This window comes from Neovison vison, chromosome 11, assembly GCF_020171115.1.
Source record: "Neovison vison isolate M4711 chromosome 11, ASM_NN_V1, whole genome shotgun sequence".
Taxonomy (NCBI): domain Eukaryota; kingdom Metazoa; phylum Chordata; class Mammalia; order Carnivora; family Mustelidae; genus Neogale; species Neogale vison.
The window spans coordinates 82,134,874-82,155,431 of NC_058101.1; the positions used below are offsets into that span (position 1 = coordinate 82,134,874).

The window sequence follows — 20,558 nt, forward strand, 5'->3', positions numbered from 1 at the left end:
CCAGGGTCCTGTGATTGAGCCCTGCATCGGGTTCTCTGCTTCGCAGGGATCCTACTTTCCTTCCTCTCTCTCTGCCTGCCTCTCTACCTACTTGTGATCTCTGTCTGTCAAATAAATAAATAAAATCTTAAAAAAAAAAAAAATCTGAGCTCCTCTGTAGTATCTTCTTTCAGTTTGAAGTTTGCTTTAATTTGTAAAATTTTATTAATTCATCTATAATTATTCCCTCTTAGTTTCTCTTTTATCTTGAAATATATGTAATATGGAATTTTGAGCTTCCAAGAGGAAATAAGTTTAATAGTTATTATTAATGTATAACATTTGTAAGTCCTATATCTGTAATAATCTTACTAGAATGAGACCCTGTTATTTTTATAGATTAAATCAAAAACATTTTTTTAAGATTTTTTTTAATTTTTTTTATTATTTATTTATTTATTTATTAGACACAGAGAGAGCATAACCGGGGCATCTGCAGGTAGAAGGAGAGGGAGAAGCTGACTCCCCTACTGAGCAGGGAGCCCAATGTGGGGCTCGATCCTAAGACCCTGGGATTGTGACCTGAGCCAAAGGCAGACACTTAACTGACTGAGCTACCCAGGCGCCCTAAATCAAAAACTTCTATAGGAAAAAAGTGAGATGAGAGTTATCCTACCAGATATTAAAATATGTAAAGCTGTGTGGTAGTATTTACACAGGGATAGATAGTTTGAACAGAAATTTTTTTCACGATAATATGCCATTTCAAATCAATAGTGAAAAAATGATGTTGGAAAAATTTTAAATCATTTAGAATATGGTAAATTATAGGTGGATTAACAAGCTAAATAAAAATGTATTAGAAGAAATAGGATTTTTTTAAATTTTTTTCCAATTTATTTATTTTCAGAAAAACAGTATTCATTATTTTTTCACCACACCCAGTGCTCCATGCAAGCCGTGCCCTCTATAATACCCACCACCTGGTACCCCAACCTCCCACCCCTCCCGCCACTTCAAACCCCTCAGATTGTTTTTCAGAGTCCATAGTCTCTCATGGTTCACCTGAAATAGGATTATTTTTATATCTTGGAATGGAAAGGTCTTTCTAAATAAAACACAAAACCCAGAATACAAAAAAGGAAACTATTGATTAATTGATTTAACCATAAAAATTAAACTTTTATGTGAAGAAGGGTACTAAACAAAGATAAAAGACAAGTGACAAAAATAAAGGACTAATATGCAGAATTGATGAAGAACTCCATAATTAAGAAAAAGATTAACAACCAATAAAAAGATGGACAAAGTATGTGAACTGGCAGCTCATAAAAGCAGAAATACAAAGCACCTTTAAACTTAGCAGATCAGGTTCAGTCACACTATTTGCTGAAGAAATGCAAATTTAAACAATAATTTTACCCAGCAAATTGACAAAAATGTAAAAGAATTCTTATGTAATGTCTGCAAATACATGAAGAAACAGGAAAGGTGTACATTATTGGTGGGAGTGCCTTTTTATAAGGTAATGTGGCAGTATCTAACAGACTTAAACTGTACAGATGCTTTTGAAATTCCAGGTACAGGAATCTGTCCGAAGAAATACTTGCATATATGTAAACGTGGTAATATATTTGTTCTGCCACCTGTCAGATCCTTCGCATCTTTAATCATGACTGTTAAAGCAGCCTCTTTCCCTCTGGTTTCTCTGCCAGGCATTTTATTCTGCTCTATTCCATCTTTCATACTGCTATCAGAATTATTTTCCTGAAAAGCAATTATGATTCTGGCACTGCCTACTTAAAGCCTTCTGCTTTACTATTGCCTATAGGTCTTTTATAGTGTTTTCTCCATGTTCCTATCAGAAATCTGCCTGTCTGCCGTCTGCCTGAGTCCTTCACATTCCTTGTGTTCCAGCCACACTGAACACCCACTTCAATAAACCCAACGTGTTCAGCCAGCCCTTTTACAGCTCCTAGTCTGCACTCCACTCACTCATCACATATTTATTGAATGGCCTGTTCTTTAAGTACTGATGATACAGCAAAGTCCAGGTTCCCCTGTTTTGTTTTGTTTTGTTTAAAGATAGTAGATTATTGATGGGAAAGTGGAATTACTGCGTGTGTATAACTGTGTGTGTGTGCATGCTTAAATGCTTAGTATGTAAGAAATTGAAATCAGTCAGTGTGATGATGAATGGGTGGGTACCTGAGAATGGTAGACAAGGAGGATACTATGAGAAAATAAATCTTAAGATAATCTAATGACAAAGAGGATCCTGTCATTTAAACATCAGGAGAAAGAATAGAGATCAAGTAGTGAGCAAAGAGAACAGTTAGTGCAAAGACCCCAAGGCAGGAATAAACTTGGTATGTTTGAAGTGAAAGAAATAGTATGCAAAATAAAAGCAATAGTGACAGATTTGGGAAATATATTAAGTATTGTCAGCCACCACAGCAAACAAACCCTGACATCTCATAGACTTAACACAACAAAGGTTTTCTTGCTCATACTATAATATCAGACAGTTTTGCAGAAAGGCTCTGCTGGTAGACGTTCCACCATCTTGAACATGTGGTTTCCTGAAATCACTGAAACAGGGAAAGCAAGGGATGGAAGAACACTGGCTCTTAACTAACTCAACTCTGAAGTGATACACATCATTTCCTTTTACCTTCATTGGCCAGACTAGTCATATGGACCCAGTCTAACTGCGTTAAGAGTCTAGGAAATGTATATGGAACAAACAGAATGTTTAGTGAACATTGTCTCTGCTTTAGACAGGAACCTGATCTTGTAGGTTTTTATTAGCCATGTTAAAGGGTTTTAAATGTGAATTGGCAGTGGTCAGTTTTGGAAAAAGTTACCTGATCTGTTTTTTTTTTTAAGATCACTCTGGCTTTTATGTGGAAATGAGAGTGAATAATAAAGCTGGGGAAAAACTTAGAAGGCTTCGGGACGCCTGGGTGGCTCAGTTGGTTAAGCGGCTGCCTTCGGCTCAGGTCATGATCCCAGGGTCCTGGGATCGAGTCCCACATCGGGCTCCTTGCTCGGCGGGGAGCCTGCTTCTCCCTCTGCCTGCCTCTTTGTCTGCCTGTGCTCGCTCGCTTTCTCTCCCTCTGTCTCTGACAAATAAATAAATAAAATCTTTAAAAAAAAAAAAAAAAGAAGGCTTCGGAGACAAACCATAAGTGACTCTTAATCTCACAAAACAAACTGAAGGTTGCTGGGGGGAGGGGGTGTTATGGACATTGGGGAGGGTATGTGCTATGGTGAGTGCTGTGAAGTGTGTAAATCTGGCGATTCACAGACCTGTACCCCTGGGGATAAAAATATATTGTACGTCTATAAAAATAAATAAATAAAAACTTAGAAGGCTTCTACAAGGTTCTTATTATGAGTTAATGGTGGCTTAGACTAAGAAGAAAAACAAAGGTGAATTTGTTAGGAATTTTTTTTTAGAGGTAATAGAAAGTGCTGATGGATTGGATGTGAAATATGAAGGAAAGTAGTCTGTACATGCTATTTCGTTGTAGGGATGTCCTTTCCCAACTCCCATCTGAAAAAAATTTTCTTCCTTCTAGACCCAACTCAAGTATCATTTTTTTATGAAATATTTTTAATTCCTTTGACAGATCAAGTCTTTCCTTTTATTTCACACCCATACCGTTCTGCTCATTCTTTATGACACTTACTGAACTTCCTATTTACATCTATTCTTTTTTTTTTCAAGTTTTGTTGTTTTCTTTTTGTTTTTTTGTTTTGTATCTATTTTCTTCTATAAGACCATGAGCTAACATCTTGCCTGGCATATAGTTGACCAATAAAATTGTATATAACTAATTAATTAACTAATTAATTTATGGCATATAGTATTATCTAAAGAAAATTATTTTTCTGATGAAAATATTACATATTGTCCATTCATATACATACTGTACATTCAGTACAATTTTATTGATATATAAATACTTATATAAACATAAATATTTAATATGAACACACAGCATTTTAGCCTATGGAATTTTCTTCAGTCTCTAAAACATTATTCTTGGATATATATCTGTAATGTTTGGCTGCCATAACTGCTTTTTTTTTTTTTTTTAATAGAATGAGAGGCAGCTGCAGGTACTGGCAGATTACAAAATGCATAATTACTAAAAGTAACTGAAGCATATTACGGTATAATTCAACAGAAAAAAACATCTGGCACATGCTATGTTAATTTGTCATAAGAGAGTTTCAAAGAAAGCACTTTCTACAGCTGGCAGATCCATCATTTCCTTGAAACGAATAGTACACCTTTTGTTTTTAATTCTCTAGTATAATATAGAATAGAGCCTTATGTGATTTAATCTTTAGTCATCACTAAAGGATTTCAAGCATTGAGGAAATTTCCCCTATGCTGTATCAACCAAAATATACATAGCTTATTCTTATCTTAAATTGTGCCTCAATAATAACAGAATTACCTGAGCAATTACAGTAATTGACGATAATGTCTAAGATGTTGGCCCAAATTTCAAGCTCCCATTCCTTAAAGAACCATAACTTCTCTTTTTTTAAGTATACATGGTGTTTTCAAAGAAACTCATGCATTATAGGGAAAACTTTGTTCTTATCCTCATAACCATACTTCTCAGTTATTATACATGCCAGTGATGTTCAGAATTGAAGCACATTTCGAGTGGAAGCTCTTCCCTTCAGCATGGCCTGAATGATAGAAATAAATCAACTATACAAGAAAGCCAGGGAAATATTTCAGGCCAATGAAAGAATAACAAGTACGAAGCTCCAGTATTATGAAGAAATAAACCCATGTAATTAAAGTATAGTGAGTCTTGGGGCACCTGGGTGGCTCAGTGGGTTAAGCCTCTGCCTTTAGCTCAGGTCATGATCTCAGGATCCTGGGATCAAGCCCCGCATCAGGCTCTCCGCTTGGCAGGGAGTCTGCTTCCTCCTCGCTCTCTCTCTGCCTGCCTCTTTGCCTACTTGTGATCTCTGTCTGTCAAATGATAAATAAAATCTTAAAAAAAAAAAAAAAAAGTATAGTGAGTGTAGAAAGAGAAGGTATAAGGTTGAGGAACTAGGCATAGATCAGATCATGAGAATCTTTTTTTTTTTTTTTTAAGATTTTATTTATTTATTTGTCAGGGATAGAGGGAGAGAGAGAGAGAGCGAACACAGGCAGAGGCAGAGGGAGAAGCAGGCTCCCTGCCGAGCAAGGAGCCCGATGTGGGACTCAATCCCAGGACACTGTGATCATGACCTGAGCCGAAGGCAGCGCTTAACCAACTGAGCCACCCAGGCGTCCCAGATCATGAGAATCTTATAGGGCATTTTAAGTAAAATATTTTTACTTATTATAAGTAAAATATTTAAGTAAGACTAAATTAAGAGAAAGACCAGTGTACAGTAGTGGAAAATTATTGAAGAATTTTAAACATCCTGGGGCGCCTGGGTGGCTCAGTGGGTTAAGCCGCTGCCTTCGGCTCGGGTCATGATCTCAGGGTCCTGGGATCGAGTCCCGCATCGGGCTCTCTGCTCAGCAGGGAGCCTGCTTCCCTCTCTCTCTCTCTGCCTGCCTCTCCGTCTACTTGTGATTTCTCTCTGTCAAATAAATAAATAAAATCTTTAAAAAAAAAAAAAGAATTTTAAACATCCTTAGATCCTTAAAAGATCAGTTTGGCTATTGTGTGGAAAATGGACTTAGGGAAGGGGCAAAAATGGAGTCAGGGAGACCAGATATTAGATTATTACAGTATTTGAGGCAACAGATGATAGTGGCTTAGAGCTTAGAACTGAAATGGGGAGAAGTAGGCAGTTATGAAATCTATTAGGGAAGTAAGACAATTTATTTGATGTCAAATACAGGGAATGAGTCAAGGGCGGAGTCAAAGAGAAGCCTTGGCTTAGACTTGAACCTCTGGGTAGATGGTGAGGCCTTCTACTGGCAAGGAGGAAACCTGGGGTGGTCTAGATAAGAAATAGTTTGCATTTTGGACAGGCTACATTTGAGTTGCTCATTAGTGTTTCTTTAGTCATGGAATAGATGAGATCACTTAGGGAGAATGTGCAGATAGGGAAGGAAAAAACCTGGGACTATGACAAAGAGTGCTCATATATCTAAAGCTGGCATGTCTGCTTTAACCTGTGGTATTTTTAGTTAACTGAATGAAATCTGAAACCTTCCTTTTTTAGTAGTCAGGTCTTTTGAAGCCATATACAAAATTGAGATCACAGTCTTCACAATTACTGACCATTTTGCCATATACTTAGGATTATTGGTTATTTTTAGAATCTTTATTTTGCCTAATATTATATGATGCCACAGATACACTTTACTAATATCTCTTGTAATTAAGAGGCAATGTACCTTTTTTTTAAGATTTTATTTATTTATTTGACAGAGATCACAAGTAGGCAGAGAGGGAAGCAGAGAGAGAGGGGGAAGCAGGCTCCCTGCCGAGCAGAGAGCCTGATCCAGGGCTCGATCCCAGGACCCTGGGGTCATGACCTGAGCCGAAGGCAGAGGCTTTAACCCACTGAGCCACCCAGGTGCCCCAAGGCAGTGTACTTTAATTGAGAGAAGATTTTGATTAAAGACTTGGTACGAACCCCATTTTTTCATTCAATTATTGCATTACCTTAGGAACATTGAATAACTTCTCTGAGTCTTAATTCAGTCATAACGTTAGGAACATTGAATAACTTCTCTGAGATTTACCTCCTTTACTTAGAAGATGAGAATAATAACTGCTTTGCAAACTTGAAGTGATAATAAGGTACAATAGTAAAGTCGAGGTACAGTAGAAAACTCCTTTGGCTGGTGTCCACTTAATAATCATAAAACAACATTAACCAGTGAAGTAAATTGCTGTGCAAAGAATGCTCACCAATTGTCCAAAGTGTTCTAAATGCCCTTGCCTTAGTTGACTGCATTCTAATGTTGTCATCTGTCACTTGTTTTACAAGTGTCACTGTTTGCTCCCAAACAAGGTTATGCCAGTTGTATTTGTTTTGGAAATACATAAGTAAATATACCAGTGATATATGAGTACAGAAAGAAAAAATTATGATGTCTTTCAAAACTAAATTGGATACTTTGGAGAATTTGCTATTGCAGTACATTTGGACAAACAACCCTGAAAGAACAGAAGGAATATTGTAAAAATCTAGAAAACTCTGTATTTGGATTGCTTGCCAAGTGCCCTTAAATGCTTGAACCACATTAATGAAGCCAAAAGTGAAAATAATTATAGATGATACATTATGGATGTGGTTTGTGTTAGAAAGACATCTAACATTAAAACACTCCAGTCAGTTTGCTCATACTTTAAAACATGAAGATCTAAAAAAAACTTTGTATATTCTAGAAGGAAAGTCCAGACAAAATCCTTATCCTTACTTAAGCCTCAGACCTCTTAAAAATCTCGGGAAATCTGTGGACTGTCTTCCCAGAAAGGACAGTACACACAAAATCTTGCAGGTAATTTAGGGTGCTTGAGAGCATACCTAAGTTTATCTGTGGATGACAGATGAGAAACCCTTGCCTTACGTTCTCACTCTCGACCTACTTGCATCTCAGATTGATGAATTTGATGACTTACCAATTTTCAATTAATGAAATTATTAGTTTCATTAATAATTTATTTACTAAACATTTAATGTTTTCTTAACAGATATAGCATATATGCCTTTATTGCTAAATTTTATAAAATTTTGGTCACAGGGAAGGCAGCAAATCAATTACATTTTACAAATGTATTTCAAAATTACATTTTGTAGGCATGACTAGGATTTTATATCACATTCAATGAACTATATATAAAATTATGGACATTAGCTAGCTATGTCACCTAACTTTATTTTTAAATTTCTCTATTTTCAAATTTTTTCATATGTAAAACTGGGAATCTCAAAGGGTTATCATGAAAATTAAATAATGTAAATAAAACACTCAGAAGTGCCTGTCACATAGTAAGCACTATGAAAGTGTTTGCTGTTATTCTCACCATCATCATCTTCACTATTACTTGCCAAGCTCTATTGAGTACCAGATCCTAAGGATACAAAGATGAATAACAAACTTGCTTACCATCCATTGGGGGTTACAGAGCTTGATACACAGCAACATATTTATACAGATTAAAAATAATTCAAATAATCATTTGAATCTTTGTGGTCTTAAACTTTGTGAAAAATTATTACTATCCAATAGTACTTGTCAGAAATTATTACTATCATGTAAAATGTGTAAGTGAATGGTTTAGGTATCAAATTATGCAGTAGGTGTTTTCTGGAAAGGTCTTTATTATAATCTGAATGTTGGCTGACTTTATAAATGGGATCATTGTATCATCTTAATCTCAGTAGTACTCAAAGGTTATTTCTCATTAGCACTAATGTGCATAACTTTACCTTTAATTATATTTGGCCTAGAAGACTGGCCACTTCAATCATTTTGCCTTTCTTCCTGTTGTTATGTTATGTTGTAGCAGTAATTATAAGCTATGCAAAGTACTTGAAAGTAAGCACAGTAATTTATTCTACATTATTATTACACTAAGAGAAAGCAAAGATAAAACATATGGGTTTGTCTATCACGGAATCAATGATAGTTACTCAGTGTCCTCGTAGACCGTATCTTGTATGGATGAAGCCATTTCCCCCTTAGTTCTATTATGGCAACAATTATGTGGTTACCACCATATACCTTGTCTTGGCACATAATGTTCAGTAAATATTTGTGGAATTGATTTGTTGGTGACATGTTTTAATTCTCTCCTATATATTTATAATAAATTGCTGATTTTAACAATTATTCATATACATATAGGTCACTTAAGGGGCTACCAAGTTTTTAGGCTGTGTAGCTCATTTGGAAAAAATTCAAAGCTGAAGTTACTTTAGAAGTGTTAATCTTCTGATTTATTTAAGAAGCAGAAGGTCAAAGGATAAAAACCAATCCTAAATTAACTGGGTATTTTGATACTCAAAAATTTGATCTTTTTAAAAATTATTTTTAAGATACATTGTTTCTGGGATGCCTGGGTGGCTCAGTTGGTTAATTGTTTACCTTTGTTCAGGTCATGATCCTTGGGTCCTGGGATCAAGTCCCACACTGGGCTCCTTGCTGAGCAGAGAGCCTGCTTCTCCCTCTGCCCGCTGCTCCCTCTGCCTGCCACTCCCCAGCTTGTGCTCTCTCTTGCTCTCTCTCTGACAAATAAATGAATAAAATCTTAAGAAAAAAAGAAAAGAAAACTATACTGTTTCTGCTTCTAACCTGAGAATCTTGAAATTATCTTTGGTCAAAAGCAAGATAATGCTTATATGTTAGAAAAAAAAAAAAAAAGAAGAAGAAGAAGAGGAAGAAGACAGCCAGCTCTATGCATAAGATAAATCCATCTATTAAAGCATAAAGGATATGAATGTATAAAATATAGCACATATACAACCAAAACATAAATGCCAGTTATGAATATACTACAACTAAAATGATGTTGGAGTGATTAATATTACCTTAAATTTCCAAAAATTGAGTTCCTTTAAGAAGCACGGTATATGAATCTTAAAAATGCATACTATAGGGAAGAATCACAATAGTTTATGAGATTTTATAGTAACAAATACTTTATATGTTTAATATGAATAAATGTACATTTTAAGCCAAATAATGCCTCAAAATAATATTGAAAACACTTGAGTGGTTTTAGAACATATGTGTGTGTGGTTTTTTTGCTTTTTTTGTGTGGTAAAATTTACATAAAATTTAACGTTTTTATAGTTGCGATAAAATACACATGAGATTTACCCTCTTACTCATTTTTAAGTATATAGCTCAGTTGTGTCCAGTGTATTCACATTGTTGTACAGAGATGTTGTACACATCTCCAGAATACATGTGCATGTAAAAAAAAATTGAGCTATTTAGAATATGGGTTATTAAAAAGAGACTATTTTGCACATAAGAAGGTATTTTTGTTTAAAACATAAACATATATCTCATTAAAAATGATTCTATTTTGTTAGATTTTTGAACAATGATATTAATGGCTTGGGGTGGGGGACTGTCTCTTGATTAATAGGAGTGAGCTGAGTCGACAGAAACTTCATACCCAAGAGCTGCTTTCTCAGCTGGAAATGGCAAATGAAAAGGTAGTTGAGGTAAGATAATGACTCTCTCGGGAAGTACTTTCTGCTGCAGCTCAATACACATGTTACAGAATTTTACCTGAGCCAACTCCAAATTAATTCTCAACTTGGAGATGACCATACAGAGGTGAGTACTCTTTATAGAAAAATCATCCATAACCCTAAAAGTCCACATTTTATAATGTGAATAAAAGCTTTGAAAGTCAGTCATTTATCATATATAAAAGACAAAAGGTAGAGCTCTTATTTCAGTCTCACCATTGTAACATGCTGTATTGCAGAAAATGTGTTAAGATCCCCTTCATTTCTAAGCATGTCTAAGATTATATTTTTTAGCCCAATCCTCGTATTTTGTTTTAGTTCAACACATAAGTTACGTAGAAATTACTTTTGTCTACTGGAATATATTAAAATACTCCTTCAGACTAATGCTTAGAACTAAATGCAGGAAGAGCTCATCATTTTTCTCCTTGAATCTTTAAAAAAAAAGTTAACAATTTCTAGATTATGATTAGAGCTTTCTAGAACTCTAGTTCTTCATTTGTTATTCTAACTTCATATGTATTTGTTGGAATTTCATTAATAGGCTATACAGTCTGCTATATTTTTGTGGCCATCTATAGAAGCCATAATGAAATCATTATTCTTAATTTTCAAAGCATTATAACTTGGTATGAGCTATTTAGAATGCAAACAGTAACTCTTAAAATACTCATTGTAGTTTTCAAAACTTCCAGGAATCTGTACTTAAGGAAATAATTGAAAATAAGAAAAAATTTAAAGGTAGATACTCAATACAATAATGTTAATAATATTGGAAGATCAAAAGCAACCAAAATGACCAGTTGAAAAAGAACAGTTGCAAATATTATGATTTACCTAACCTGGAATGTTCCTTAACCATTATGGTAGTAGCACAGAAAAATGAATATTGTATGTAGTCTGATGGTACCTATGAAAATGATTATTATAAATGATGGGATTTCCCCCCTATGTTTTCTCTAGTGTTAATGATATGCCTTTTAAGTTTAAGACTACTTATTTAAATATCTTGGCAAATTGAAACAGCCAATATAGCTCTCTTCATAAAATTTAATTTTTCTATTGGGTACAATAAGAAATATAATAAGCTCATTTTAACAGTATGTTGTTATTTCAGTATTTTATATTACTATGCCTGACATTCACTGTTATCACTTATATGTTAGGACCTGGGAACTATCTAGTTCTTCAAAGAAAATGTGTTTTTCTTACTATTTCTATTTTTTTTTTAATTTTATTTATTTATTTGAGAGAGAATGAGCGAGAGAGAGCATGAAAGAGGAGAAGGTCAGAGGGAGAAGCAGACTCACCAAGGAGCTGGGAGCCTGATGCTGGACTTGATCCTGGAAGTCCGGGATCATGACCTGAGCCGAAGGCAGTCGCTCAACCAACTGAGCCATCCAGGCGCCCTTTTCTTACTATTTCTTTCTTTTTTTTTTTTTAAAGATTGTATTTATTTATTTGGCAGACAGAGATCACGGGTAGGCAGAGAGGCAAGCAGAGAGAGAGGAGGAAGCAGGCTTCCTGCTGAGCAGAGAGCCCGATGCGGGGCTCGATCCCAGGACCCTGGGATCATGACCTGAGCCGAAGGCAGAGGCTTTAACCCACTGAGCGACCCAGGCGCCCCCTTTTCTTACTATTTCTAATTAAACTGGTGCTATCCTCTCAATTCAGACAAGTGCCAGAAAACCACATTCTAGTTGTACAAAAACTTTTTTCAGGCTAGTAATATGAAGAGGACGAATATATTTTATAATTGATAGTTTCTTTGAACCTGTCTGCATGAGAGCATATTGTGACAGATTTATATTCGTGATGTCTGTGTAGTTTCCTGAGGCTACTCTAACAAAGTATTACAAACTTGGTGATTTAAACAACAGAAATTTATTGTCTGACAATTCTGGAGGCCAGAAGTCCGAATCAAAAAGTCAACAAGATTGGTTCCCTCTGAAGGAGAATCTGTTCCATGCCTCTCTCCCTGCTTCTGGTGGCCTCATGCGTCCCTTGGTTTGTAGATGGTGTTTTTCCTGTATCTCCATGTGGCCTTCCCTTTGTCCATGTCAGTCTCTATGGCCAAATTTCCCCTTTTTCTGAAGGTACTAGGCATAATGGATTAGGATCCACCCTAAAACCTCATCTTACCTTAATTATCAGCAAAGACCCTATTTCCAAATAAGGAATGCATTCATAAGTACTGGGGGTTAAGACTTCAACATCCTTTTTTAGGGACATATTTCAATCCATACCAATGCCTAATAACTCTACTAATGGCCCTCATGCCCTCTATATGCCCTCCCCATGTATTGGGGAGCATGTGAAAACAGAATTATTCTTCCTTGGAGTAACACTTTTACTTAATACAAGTCTATTTCCTTAAAAGTCAAGACTTTTAATACAAGTCTATTTCCTTAAAAGTCAAGACTTCTAGAATGAATATTTTCTGTTCTTTGCACTTTAATAGTGGCACCATCACAATTTCTCTAGAAGCTTGCTCTCATATAGTGGTTCTGAATCACTACCAAACATCAATACCACCTAAGTTAGAACTCGGTAGGAGTGCCGATTCTCAAAATTCATCCCATCCTGCTGAAGCTCTGGTTTTGAGGCCCAGCAATCTATGTTTTCATATTCCCAATGATTCTGAAACAGTAAGCTAGCATCTCAAGATTAATACCAATTATTGAAAATCTTGGTCTTTTTTTTTTTTCTTTCTTTCTTTCTTTTTAAGATTTTATTCATTTATTTGACAGAGAGATTACAAGTAGGCAGGGGGGGGAAGCAGGCTCACTGCTGAGCAGAGAGCCCGATGTGGGGCTTGATCCCAGGACCCTGAGAGCATAACCTGAGCCAAAAGCAGAGGCTTTATTTAACCCACTGAGCCATCTAGGTGCCCCTTGGTCTTAATTTCTGATTCACTTTGATTTTAGATTTAATTCACTTTCTTTGGTAACATAGGTTGGGGGGGCAATGTAGTTAAAGTATGAAAACCAGTTTTGAAATTTGAAGTTCATAATTTGAAAAAATGTAAATTTGGAGATAGATTATCCTTGCATTTTATAAGGAATAAAGTGATATTCATATTTTTCACTGATTATTCCACAAAAGCTTTTTGTGTCACTTACGGATTTCTAACTTGTTTGTTTTATATTTCCTCATAACAGAATGAAAAACTAATTCTAGAGCATCAAGAAAAAGCCAACAGACTTCAAAGGCGTCTAAGTCAGGCAGAACAGAGAGCTGCTTCAGCTTCCCAGCAGGTAGGGAGCTTCCTTATTATCCCTAGAGTAAATAGTCTGAGTAGATCATAGATAAGAAAAGTTCCCAGAGAACTCAAAGTTTTATTTTTACTTGATTAAACTATTTAAAATTAGTCTCTCTAATATCTGAGGTTGAAAAAGTAAACATTAAAAAAAGAAATCAAGGGGTGCCTGGGTGGCTCAGTGGGTTAAAGCCTCTGCCTTCGGCTCAGGTCATGATCCCAGGATCCTGGGATTGAGCCCCAAATGGGGATGTCTGCTCAGCGGGGAGCCTGCTTCCCTTCCTTTCTCTGCCTGCCTCTCTGCCTACTTGTGATCTCTGTCTGTCAAACAAATAAATAAAATCTTTAAAAAAAAAAAAATGAAAGCAACATGAGTCTCCTAAATTGACACCTAAATCTAGAACTGTGCTGTCCAATATGATAGCCACTAGCCATAAGCAGCACTTCAAATTTAATTATTAAAATTAAGTAAATTAAATTTGAAATCCTCATTACCCTGGCTAGATTTATTTATTTATTTATTTATTATTTATTTATTTATTTCAAGATTAAGATCTGTTTATTTGAGAGAAAGGGAGAGTACACATGCAAGTCGGGGGAGGGGCAGAGGGAGAAGGAGAGAATCTCAAGCAGACTCCATGCTGTGGAGAACCCAATGAAGGGTTTGATCCCACAACCCTGAGAACATGACCTGAGCCAAAATATAGAGTCAAATGCCTAACCAAATGAGCCACCCAGGCACCCCACACTGGCTGGCATTCTGGTGCTCAGTAGCCATATATAACTATGGTTCTCATATTGGACAGCATAAATAGAACTCTATGATCACAAAAAGTTAATGTGGACATGCTCTGAATGTGTCTCTAGAATTTTTTCTGTCTAGCCATGATCAATGACAGATTTGGAAGTAGAAAACATTGCTTTGGATATAATATTTGAAATTATACTTTTTTTATTATAGTTTTTAAATGGGAAAAATGACTTATAGGTTAAGTTCATTTAATGTACATTTGTATATAACCATATAAATCTAAAATACTGTATAAAAGTTTTCCAATGGGAAATAGAGTAGAAAATGCAGAACATTAATAAAATACGAAGGGGGTAATTACTCATAATATACACATATCATATAAAGTCAATGGGCCATTTATTCTAAAGTGGGAGCCATAGTCCCTCCCTCCTATTAGGAACAGTGTGAGATCGTCTGGCAATTATAAAGATAGTCTGGAAACAGTTAGATAGACAGATGGATAGATATAGATAGGCAGGCAAAGAAACCATGTTACTACCTTATTAAATACATTTGGTTATAAATGTACTGTTTCAATCAAAATTAATATGCGTAGCTATAACAGTACTTCATACATAGTACAACAGCTCTACTGAATTCAGTTTACGTGTGTGATATTTATAGAGTTTTTTGAAATCTACCTCTGATATGAACAATGCATGGCAGTTAAAGAAAATCCAGTAATTTGCCCTTCTGTTCCCTTCCCTCTTGAAAGTAATTATAGCTTTATCAAATAAACTTATTAAATTATGAATTAATTAAGTAGTTTATCATTCAAGAAAGCATTCATTCACTTAGATTATAAGTTAACATGAGCCAAGGTATACTGGGAAGTATCTTAAAAGTGTATGTTTTGGTGTCAGGCACATAGCCTCGGGCCATTGGGGCAATTTCAACTTTTCTAAGCCTCAGTGTCTTCATGTTTGATATAGAATAACACCTCCCTTATAGACTTACTGAAAAATCAAAGGAATTAACACATATAAGCACTTAGCATAATCATTAAGTTGTTAGTAAATACTTAGTTATATAACAAGTTAAATCTCTACATCACAATCTTTGGAGCTTCAAGTGTACCTTTTTTAAGGACTTGGGTAAAAAAAATTCCTACTTAAAATCAACTACCTTGATTTCTATAGTAAAAGGAAACAATTACAGAACCTTAATTGAATAACCCACTTGGCATCTCGTTTAGTCTCCCTCCTGACAGAAGTAAACCCAAACAGCCCAACACTGATGTTTTTCTCCTGTTATTTAAACTCTCTGATGACAGAGATTTCGCCATTCTCTTTGTGAGCCTTTTTTTTTTTTAAATGTCGTGTCAGTAACCACTTTACTGGTTTTTCCTTAAGCTTTTCTCCTTCCATCCTGTTTACATTTAAAGATGAAAAGTAATCATTCAGCATTCTTCCCATCCACAAAAAGAATCGTTCCCTGGAGTTAATTTTTTTTCTATCCTAAATGAGTCCAAGTTATAAATTTTCTCTATTAGACATACATTCAGTTTTTTTAAATCCTTATCTTTGCTTTCTCTGAATTCTTTCTAATTTTCCCATCTTCCTTTAAAAACTGAAAATTGCTATTAGAAAGACTTTCCTGCTAAGGGCCTGATACTTAATGAAAGGAAGGAGTGGAGTTAGAAGATTATTATTTCCTCTGATGTGCATGTCAAACATACCAGTATAGCCCAGCATCATACTCGAGCCCTGCATTGTACCAAGTCCTCCATGCTCTGAATGTGCTGTTCTGATCAACTTTTTCTGTACATTCTTCCTCCATCTTTGGACTATAGTTATATGTTCTAAGTGTATTAGTCTAAACCACTGAAAGCCATACTATATTCTTTTGACATTAAAATCAGTGTGGTGAAGCCTTTTTATGCAAGAACACAAAACCCAGGAACTATGAAAAGAAATTAATAAGTGTGAACATGTAAAATAACAAACTGAGAAAAATACCTGCAAAACATGAGACAAAAGTAATATTCTTAACATGTATGTAAAGAATGGGTAAGTCAACAAAAAAAGTGCAACAGTACAATAGAAAAGAATAAAAAATATTTACAGAAAAGACAGATGGCTTTTAAACATTTGAAAAGGTGCTCATCCTCACCCATAAGACAAACACAGGCTTAAAGCATAATCACATACCATTTTTCACCATTTCACGATCATGTCAGATCATGAAGTCTGATAATACATTATGCTCGCACTTCCACACATCACAGATGTAAATGTATATTGGCCCAATTTCTTTGGAGCCATGGTTTGGCAGTATCTTTCAAAAAATTATGATGTTTATCACCTTTGACCCAGTCGTTCTAAGAATTTATTCTGCAGCTGGTGTACTTGCACCTGGGCAAGTCTGTGCAGGGAAGCATGTCAAAATACTAATTGCAGCAATGCCTATAATTTTAAAAGATTAAAAGCCATCTAAATGCCCATCAATAGGAAACCAGTTAAATTATGGCATATCCATACAGGGAAGGTTTGCTGCTGTTAAGGAGAATAAAGTAGGTCTCACTTGGAGTCATTTGTACAGTAGATCATTTGGAAGGGGAAAAAAAGGTGAAAAATATGTATAGTACTTTATCATTTTTTTTCCCAATTTATTTATTTTCAGAAAAACAGTATTCATTATTTTTTCACCACACCCAGTGCTCCATGCAAGCTGTGCCCTCTATAATACCCACCACCTGGTACCCCAACCTCCCACCCCCCCGCCACTTCAAACCCCTCAGATTGTTTTTCAGAGTCCATAGTCTCTCATGGTTCATCTCCCCTTCCAATTTACCCAAAAGCACATACCCTCCCCAATGTCCATATAAAAAGAGGTGAGGAAATATATGTATCTATTCTCATTTAGAATGTATTTCTAGAAATATACTTAGAAAATGGAAACAGTGGTTGTATCTGGAAAGAGGGCTATAGAATGAAGAACAGCAGTGAGAAATCTTCTTTATAATGCATACTCTATTGTACTATTGGATTTTTTTTTACTTAGTGTATATTATATCAACTCCAATTGATATTTGAAGACTATTTATCTATTAGAGCTTTCTTATTTTGATCTGTCATCATCTTATTACCAACCTAGTGTTGTGCTTGATCACACTTAGTTTGTATTTTACTCGCTTTTCTAGTTAACTTTTTATTTAGATGGTTTGCATCACTGAAATATGCTTTGGAATTCTAAGTACTATATATCACTCTTAGCTATGGAATGTCATATTTGACATGCATATCTCTAGTGTAATACGGGTATTTTAAAGTCTCAAGTGTAAAACAGACATGACACCAAAAATGACCTCTTACAGGACCCCCTCCAGTAAGATTATTTTCAATAATTGTTAAGTTGTGATGCATTATACTTTGTATTAGTATAAGATTTTCGTAGAAAAAGTAACTACTTACTGATTGTCTATTTTAATTGCAGCTCAGTGTGATTACAGTGCAGAGAAGAAAAGCAGCCTCCATGATGAATCTGGAAAATATTTAAAAATATTCATAGCTCACTCGCAGAACTTTAGAATTGGGAAAGCTGTTGGACTAGAAGTGTATTGAAATGGTAAAAACCTGCAGAGAATGGTTAAGGCTTGTGCCATTTTGCATAAGCATTTTCCATTCTGTTTTGAGGGTTATTGGAAAACAGAACAGTGGCAGCTTCCTGTAAGTAAAGAAAAGATAACCTTATATTGAGCTTCAGTGGAGAATAAAGCCAGCTGAGAAGAATTCATTGCCTTCATCAACATGTCTGTTTTTCAATTCCCCCTTTCTTCCCTTGGAAGACCGTAATAATTTTCAAGCTATACTAATCATGAGAAAGAGATTTTTTAAGACAATGGTAGAATTCTAATATTTCAGGTTCCATGATTTGAGAATTTCACATCTAATTGTTACTCGTAACTCGTTTTTTTAAGTTCCCAAGTATCCATTTTATTATAACTCATAAATGTAATAAATTATGCACTTTCTAAAATGATGCTGTGATGTACTTTAATGTATAATTGTAGTGATTGATTTTCAATTTATATGATTTCCAGTATTTATCAGATATTTAAGAATGGGAGGTTTTGTTTTTTATTTTGCTCTCTTACTCAAAGCAGTACTAATCAAATGGAATCTTTAAGTCTGAGAATGCATGGGCATTAAACTATTGCAGTCTAGTTGATTTTCACAGATCCACATAGTTAGCTATTCGCTGCTCCTGGTTTGAACTTGGGACACCCTGCTTTCCAGTGACGAGTGCAGGAAAGTTTGCATCTGGTTAACAAGTTAGGAAACTATTGTAGTAGTCCATATAAAAGATAATGAGTTGAATTTGAAGTGACATGAAAACCTGCATGTGTGAATATTCAAGCAGCCGTCAGAAGCTTAGGACTGGTATTGGCAAACTGGGATAGGAAGGGAGTCTTTGGCATGGGACTGAAAATCGAAGCCATGGAGTCTAGAAGCTTGCCTGGAGGCTTTATGTGATGTGGCTGACTACCTCTTCCCCCTCATTTCTTGTGCTGTAGCTCTGATGGCAGCCTTCTGCTTCCATCATACATCATCCTTTCTTCCCCCGGGATCTCTGTGTCTCCCTTGCCATCTGCATGTTCTTCAAATCACCACTGCCAGACATCCCTGCCTCAGAGAGTCTTCCAGCCTCCAGACCAGGTCAGGTCCCCTTGTAGTTCTCATAACATGTGCTGGATTTTTGATTCACAGCACTTGGGAAACTTCGTAATTAACTCTTTTTGAATCTTTTCTCCAATGCCATCAGTCTACAGACTCCTTGAGAACAAGATCCATGTCTGCCCTGCTTCCTTGTATTCTTAGCAACCCAACATAGTTTCTGGCACACAGAAGGTATTCAGTAACTGTTTTGTTCAAAAACTGAAGAATTTTTAAGGACAGGACCTTTGAAAAATGTCTTCCTTTTGTTGAATGAGTTCAGGGAGAGGAGTCCTTGAAGGAGACTGAAGAGGAGCAGGGAGAAGGCTGTAGTCAGGAGAACTGAATATGACAAAAACTAAAGGAGGCAGGGACTCCTATTTATGTGTAGGAGGGGACAAATGGTTACTAGTGTCAAATGCAATGATGAGATGAAATAATACAAAAATGATAGTTAAATAATAATTAGACACTTAGCTTACTTTCATTTCCTCAGAATTTTTCATTTGATTCTCTAATGTAAATTTCTTCCCATGTCATTCACAGGCTAATTTCCATGTAATAAAAGTTATGTTCATATTCATGTTTATAGAATATAAAATTTATTTTTAAAAACTTTTTAATTAGAGAATATGCTAGAATTATATCATACCAAAAAAATGAGACTGTAGGAGGAAGCACTTCAGAAACTAACATTGTGGACAAATGGAATATAAGTATGATTATTGTCATTTTTTAAGAAGAAAATCTAACTTCTCAGACTCATTTCTTCAAGGTATATCTTTCAGCATAAGCACTTTCTTTAAACTTTGGCCATAGGCACCTACTCTTTACATTTGAATATTGATAACCCTCTCTCCAGTTGGATCTCCTTGTATACTCAGATTGTCTCCAAATAAAGGACAGGCTACTAATAGGCAGATGATAGGCCTTTCTAACCTCTACTGAATTTGAACAGAGGTAAGCTGTGTTTACCCACAGAATTGAACATACATGGCTATTTTTCTTTCAGAAAAGTTTGTTAGCTAGATTTCCAAAGTAAAAATGCAGTGGAGTATTTGACTTTTCTCATATTGGTCAGTCTTGCCTTCATTTACAAAGATAGTAAATATCATTTTTCTGTGAACTGTATTTTAGGAGACAGAAGAAATGAATAGGAAAGAGAGAAAGAAATGATGTAAATCTGAAATTGAAGACAACACAGCCAGTTCATTTTATTTATTCATGTTTCTTTATTTGTGTCTCCCTGAGGAAGAAAAGAGATATGATTACCTCTTCTTCCCTTTGTATACAAATATGCAAATTGGGGCAGCCAACAATCTTCTAATTTCTCCTCTGGTGTGATCACTGTAACTACCCCAAATATGGGAGAACATTAGCAACAATTCAGTCATTCGTTTATTCAGCAAATATGAATATTTCATAGCTACGCAGTCTGCCAAACCAACTCTCAGACAAATCAAGGAAGAATGAAAAAATACTTTAAACATTTTGGTATAAATTCTGTTCTTTAACCATAATGTATTTTATCAATTTTTCCAAAATAGCAAATCTGTAATGGGCTTTTTTACAAACATTTTGATCAAAAATAATTAGCTTTTTTTAGTTTATTTTAAAATGTATATATACATAGAGATATGTGCACAGAGAAGAGACAGACACGGCATTACCTCAG

General features: G+C 35.3%; 1 protein-coding gene across 6 annotated transcripts in view; it reads left to right on the forward strand.

The window, feature by feature from the left end:
- The window catches only part of SCLT1 (sodium channel and clathrin linker 1), a 193,638-nt gene that overhangs the window by 168,080 nt on the left and 5,000 nt on the right, over positions 1 to 20,558 (forward strand). For 3 of the 6 annotated variants that reach the window (XM_044268233.1, XM_044268237.1, XM_044268238.1), the window contains 3 exons: positions 10,068 to 10,146; positions 13,338 to 13,433; positions 17,664 to 18,184. In XM_044268233.1, coding sequence (XP_044124168.1) covers positions 10,068 to 10,146; positions 13,338 to 13,433; positions 17,664 to 17,726 — 238 coding nt within the window. In that variant the 3' untranslated portion in view covers positions 17,727 to 18,184. Of the gene's footprint in view, positions 1 to 10,067; positions 10,147 to 13,337; positions 13,434 to 17,663; positions 18,185 to 20,558 lie in introns of those variants that run through there. The other 3 variants (XM_044268234.1, XM_044268236.1, XR_006386785.1) reach the window with 3 other exon arrangements.